Source organism: Phaethon lepturus, unplaced genomic scaffold (genome assembly GCF_000687285.1).
Source record: "Phaethon lepturus isolate BGI_N335 unplaced genomic scaffold, ASM68728v1 scaffold25500, whole genome shotgun sequence".
In the NCBI taxonomy this organism is placed as follows: domain Eukaryota; kingdom Metazoa; phylum Chordata; class Aves; order Phaethontiformes; family Phaethontidae; genus Phaethon; species Phaethon lepturus.
This window is the reverse complement of record NW_010511582.1, coordinates 7,053-13,607: the sequence shown is the minus strand read 5'-3', so window position 1 is coordinate 13,607 and position 6,555 is coordinate 7,053. Positions and strand designations below refer to the sequence as shown.

Genomic DNA, 6,555 nt, shown 5'->3' with positions numbered 1-6,555 from the left:
TGCAGCCTGTTCTTGCTGGCCCAGATCACTCCTGATGAGCAGTGGTGAGCATGCACCCAACAGCTGTAGCACAAGTTCATGTGCTTTGTGTCAAATGAGTTACCCCCCAAGGTGATACCAGCAGAAAGATGTCAGAGACCCAAGCTCGTGCTGCTAGTAGCTGCTGAAAAGCCCAGACTCCCTTTTGCTGGCCCTTTTGGGGTGACTCCTGCCTCAGGTTTAACCTATGTGACTAGTAAAAGACTGCAGCAAACCGAAGATTTTCTTCAGCACTGATGTCTACTTGTGAAGGCACATCCACAGACAAGCCTCTGGAGGGGAAGATCTCTTTGCACAACAGTCCCACCTCTGGGACACGAAGGATGCTGTGGAGGTCAGGCCCACGGAGGGCTGGGGAAGAGCCGGGCAGTTCCCTCCGCTGCAGACCGTGGCTGTGCATGAGTCTCCTCCTGGTGCTCAAGAGCCTATGCAAAACATGAGGATGGGATGTGAGCCCCAAACCAGGGAAACACTGTGAGTGCCCTACGAAAGCCGGTGGCAAATTAACATGCAAACCCATCCCCAGGTTAACCAGAGGGAAGTCCTGCGGGGGTCACACCTGCGCAGCTGGAAGCAGGCGCAAGGAGAGTCAGTGCTACAGCCCACCCTCCTACGTCTCTCTAGGGAGAAGAGTCAGGTTTGGCTCTCTGAGCAATGTTATCCAAATTACAAGTGGGGGGAAGGAGAGAAATACTTTTCAAAGACAGCAAATTACCCATTTCCTAATTTTTTATTCTTATTTTTATTTTAAACACAACTTTGAAATATTCTGGGGATAATTTATCACACTATAAGAATATAGGATGGCTTTACATAACTACAGTTTTCAAAAGTCCTTCTGAGAAACCTTAAAAGTGATGTTTGATCAATACTCTGTCTTCTTCACTTTTCAGAAGTGTTCAGTATAAAACATGCTACATATCTTTTCCTGGGGAATCAAACCAACAGCCTCTGTTGACAAGCCTCTTTGGCAGTGTTACTGTCAATGGCCGTCGCTCTTAGATGGTCTAGAAAGGATGTCCTGGGGGAAAGCAGTTGACTCGAGGATGATGTTTGTGCTCCTTGGCTGCGGACACGTGTGTCAACATATTCCTGTTGACACAACGTAGGACTTCTGGAAGAGATTATTAAGGTTGAAGCCTCCACTATCCAGTGAGATGATGCAAAATGGTTCCTCCATGGGAGGACCTCCATTACCTGAAAAGGTAATTTGTGTTTTCTTACATGTAGGTGGGATATTGAACAAGACAGACACTGAAGGTTTGCATGTGGAAAAGCACTCTTTGCTGAGTAATCAAATGGCTGCTTGTTTGCAGCCTCCTAGAGTACCGATGCCCTGTGTGCACGGCCTGTGAGCACACAGACTGGTAGCAAGCTATGTGAGCATACACAGAGTTGATAGTAAACTGCTACGTGGGATGCATTTCTTTATCTGCAAACAGAATCTTGAATGACAAGGACTCTCCATCTTGAAGTTAAAGCTAGAAGACTTGTCCCGATGAGCAGAGCTCATATTTGCCACAAAGGATTACAGTTATTCACAGGATCCTCTTTTCTTTCAGCCTTTCTGTCGTTGATAATAAAAGATATGGACATGTATACCAGGATGAAAATCTTCACAGAAGGTAATTGAGACAGTGCCTTGGAAGTCTGCTCAAATATTCTTCTAGGGACTGACATATTGAGTCAATGAAGATTGTCTTAGAGAAGACAGGATATCTGACTTCTTAAAAGCAATTAATAGCTTTTCCAATGTGGAAAAAGATGCAAATGTTGCATTTTTCTTTGGTACAAGACTCTTTCTTCCATCTTTTCTGAGTGAGTGTTGTTCGATGCTTTTCTCGACAACTTTGTCTTCTTTCCTGGAGGTTGGTCATGCTGTCACGAGAGGGCAGCAGTCAAGCACAGCAACTGCATGCCTAGCCCTACATTAAGTCACACGGGAATTTAATTTAAGGGACCATTAGCACAGAAGCTCTGTGTCTTACTGTAATTACTTGTCACGGTTTAACCCCAGCCGGCAATTAAACACCACACAGCCACTCGCTCACTCCTTACCCCAGCAGGATGAGGGAAGAGAATTGGAAGGGTAAAAGCGAGAAAACTCATGCGTTGAGATAAGAACATAATTGAGATGAAATAAGATAGGATGATAATAATAATAATGATGATGATGGTGATGTAATGAAAAGGAAAATAACAAAGAGAGAGAAATAAAACCCAAGAAAGACAAATGATGCAAATGAAACAAATTCCCCCCCCCCAGCTGCCCAATCCCCAGCCAGTCCCTGAGCAGCAGCCACCCTGGCCAACCTTCCCCCCAGCTTTATATGCTGAGCATGACATCGTATGGTATGGAATATCCCTTTGGTCAGTCGGGGTCAGCTGCCCAGCTGTGTCTCCTCCCAAATTTTGAGCACACCCAACCTACTCAATGGTGGGGTGGTGTGAGGAACAGAAAAGGCCTTGACTTTGTGTAAGCACTGCTCAGCAGTAACGAAAACATCTCTGTATTATCAACACTATTTTCAGCACAAATCCAAAACATAGCCCCATACTAGCTCCTATGAAGAAATTAACTCTATCCCCCCCTAAACCAGCACATTACTGCTCAATGCCAATTTGTTCTCACTGCAAAAGCAACCCTCAAATTCTCCTCTCCTCTCCTCTCCTTTCCTCTCTATCCTTGACTGCTGGCCGTACGCCAGGCCCAAGCCTTTCTATTAGGACATGTAGGCCCCACCAGTGAAGTTAAATGTGTAGAATTTGTGTGAGGCAAATGACTTATCTCTTCTCCTCTCCTCTCCTCTCCTCTCCTCTCCTCATTGTGGTTTCTTTCAGACAAAAGAAATAACACCAAACGTCTGCTGAATAATTTGAAAATAAGTTTTGTGCTGTGGGAGTGTGGTCAGACAAACACCCTGGGCTGCTCTGGGGTTGCTGTGTAGGAGGCATAGATCCCACACCTGCATTTCCACAGCTTTACAGGAGACTAAAAGCATGTGACAAACAAGTGTACAGCTATGTTACACCTTTATTTCTATGTGTAAGACATTGCCATTGTTCATGCTGTCACCTTCCTGCTGCAGGCTGTGTTACTGATAACAGACTGCTCGACTCTTTAAGGGGCAACATTTTCTCTCAAATCCACCATTCCTGTAAGATCCAGAACCACCTCCTTCATGTGTGAGACTGTGTGTTCAGACCACCACATATCCTTAAAGACATGTTTATTCCTGTATTTATTGTCTTCATCCAGGCTGAATATACTTCGAAACAAAAGTAACCTTCTTGGGTTTAATTTGGGTAATTATTTTTACCTTAAAAAGAGCTGCAGTGTCTTGGCCCCTACCTCTGGAGGCAGTTGGTTCTCTTGGCCGTATTTTTGAGATTACAACGTTAAAACACAACATTGGCAGCGGGCTTTTGCTTAGTGAGGAAAATGTCATGGCCTTATGGAAAAGAGAGGTAGAGAGAGAGAGGGTCCGCGCTGGGCTTTGCCTTACTGCGGGACAGACGTGCTGTTGCTCCCTGGGGCCCTGCTCTTCCCACGTCGAACACGGATGCCTGCTCTGCGCCCGGTCACTGGGCAGCGCCTGGAGCTCTACTGGTAAGATGAAACTAGCATTTAAGGGCAGAAGAGGAAGAAACCATCCCCAAGCACACTTGTGCGGAGCCGGAGAGGGCTGTAATGGTGGGAAAGCACAAAGCGGTGGGTGACTCCTGCTGCCCATGCTATACTTAGACTTGAACTGCCTAATGCTGACTTAACCTTGTGTATAAAAAAAGGAAAAGCTCTGGGTCAGGCTGAGATGCACTTCTCAGGGCAGGAGGAGCTGAGAGAGCACCAAGCCCACAGGGAAGGTGTTCAGCCAGTGTCAGACCCGGATTGCTTTGCAGGGGAAACACCTGTGGTCATACCGGTGATCCTGCCCATTTCTCCTCAGCCAGGAGGCTGCATTAGGGGGAAGGAAATTAAAAGAGAGGAGGGGAAGCACAAGGAAGGGGAGTGGTGAGGTTATACCCGGCAGACACTGCTCTCTGTGCAGGTACCGCTGCTCTCACCATCTGAGCCTGATCCTGCCCCAGGTGTCCTCTGTAACCCGGGCAAGGGCACTGGAGCCCAGATTAATTTAAAGGCCAATTCAGTTGCCTATATTCCCTGGAGGGTATGAGCCTTGGCTGCACTTTCACCCTACAGCTAAATCGGTCTGGCAGCTGCTGGAAGCAGCAGGACCTCCCCTGCCCCTCCTCTCCCCTGGGGTCTTTGCTCAGGTCTGCAGGCTGCATTAGCAGAATTGAAAACCCCAGCTCCTCCAACTTCTTTGCACCAAGGGAGGATGCTCCTATAAGTTCAGCTCAAGCTGTGCAAATGATGATTAAGGAAATAAAGAGAAATGAGACAGCAAAAGGCTGGCCAACCAGTTTTCCACAGGTACTGTGCCTTGTATCATCTTCGTAGTGCTGCTGGCAACCAGGCAGCCCCTGTGTGTGACCTTTCCTGGTTTTGGCTTGGGTGACAGTGCAGATCACAGGGATGGATGAGCTTCCACCCTGCCATCCCTATGCCAACCTCTTCAGCAAAGCACCTCCCTTTGCAGCATAGGAACCACAACGAGAACTGGACACCCCTGGATGCACTTCTCCATTGGTGGTGGCTGATGTGTCTCCATGGGAAGTGCCTGGCGAGTGCTCAGCATCAAGTTCATGAGACAGGGAACTTTTGGAGGGAGTCCAGCGGAGGGCTATGAGGATGATAAGGGACTGGAACATCTCTCGTATGAGGAAAGGCTGAGAGACCTGGGGCTGTTTATTCTGGAGAAGAGAAGGCTGAGAGGGGACCTTACCAATGTCTGTAAATCTCTGAAGGGTGGCTGTCAGGAGGATGGAGCCAGTCTCTTTTCAGCAGTGCCCAGAGATAGGACAAGGGGCAATGGGCACAAACTGCAGCACAGGAAGTTCCACCTCAACACGAGGAAAAACTTCTTTACTGTGAGGGTGACGGAGCACTGGAACAGGCTGCCCAGAGAGGCTGTGGAGTCTCCTTCTCTGGAGACCTTCAAAACCCGACTGGACACGTTCCTGTGCAACCTGCCTTAGGTGATCCTGCCTTGGCAGGGGGGTTGGACCAGATGATCTTCAGAGGTCCCTCCCATCCCCTACCATTCTGTGATTCATCAGCAAAAAGGCCTGGGAACTACTGAAGTCACATATCAACTTTTCTCTTAGCATTTCTGCCTTCTTTCACTATTATGAGTAATAGCTTCCTCCAGTCAAACAAGTTAGTTATTTAAAAAAGGGAAGAAATTGTTTTTTTATATTGTCCTAACACTCAGTAGCTCTTGTGCTTCTTTCTTTCACTGACTTTCTTCTTTTTTTAAAGAATGGACAAAACAGACATTAGTCACACCAACAAATCATTTTTGGATGTGCGTTTGTTGTAACGGGCAGTAATAACTCCAGACAAACCACCCTCAGCAGCGAGCAGCAAAAGGCTAACAGCTTGAGCACAGGTCTAAGAGACTCCAAGCCAATTAACAAACTGTGTGGCCTCTCTGCTGAAATCAGAGACCCCACAAGCAGGGCTTCAGGAGTTTGCAGCAGTAATGAAACTACTGAGGCTGTTTTCTGTAAGTTTGTGATTCTGCATGCTGACGACGATGCAGGTGAATCCATTCAGATCCAGAACCCGCTGCAGAATAAGTTTTGTGTTAAATCTAGAATAAGCTTTGCAGCAATACCTTGTAGTGAATGTATCTTGGAAAACTTAACTGATGCTGTGAATGGCTCTGCACAGACTAATGCTACTGGAAAAATTTTCTGAATGGACCTTGGTATGTGTTTCAGTCCCACACTTCCCTTGTCAATGGTCTTAACAGCATAAATTACAAATCTGTGATACCTGTGAGGCCACTGAATAACCCACTTACCCTGGAGAAGATTTTATTTTGCTTTGCAGGCTGTTAATGCACTGGAATAGGATAGTCCTGGTTTTGCAAAACAAGCAGAGAAAATTTTCCAGAAGTCTACATAGGCAACAGTGAGAGATGCAGAAGGAGGAAAGGATGAAACAGAAACCAGAGCACTTGTCATGGTGAGAAATGGTGAAGACAGACCATGTTTAGAATAAAGCAGAAGTGATACTCCTTGCTTTTGTTTTATAAAAGAAGGAAAGCTCTTATTTTGACAAAACTACATGTTAATTAAGTACTGCTGAATGCATGCCTTCATACACGTCACTGTGGCTACTTAGAGGTACAAAATGCTGCCAACCCCAAACCCTAGCCATTTGTCTTTATCATGTGAGCTCGGCCAGATGTGCATTGTTTTCCATTAACAATGTACAGCTCTTCACATCTTGTAGCTGATACTGAAAAATATTAATAAAAGAGGAATACTAGTCATCACAATGAAACCAAGAGTACAAAAGGTGCTTTATGAAATATGCTGCTACTTTGACAAATGGGCAATTCAAAGATACTATATTTTTGTTATATTTGGGAATTTCTTTTCTGT

General features: G+C 46.1%; 1 protein-coding gene across 1 annotated transcript; it reads left to right on the top strand.

Moving 5' to 3' along the window:
- Positions 1-5,607: 5,607 nt before the first annotated feature.
- On the top strand, positions 5,608-6,073 carry TICAM2 (toll-like receptor adaptor molecule 2; the record flags this gene model as incomplete). Its single annotated transcript, XM_010284454.1, is given in 3 exon segments — positions 5,608-5,830; positions 5,887-5,964; positions 5,966-6,073. Coding segments are annotated over 3 exon segments (409 nt in total), but the record flags the coding sequence as incomplete, so codon positions are not given.
- Between the last annotated feature and the right edge of the window lie 482 nt (positions 6,074-6,555).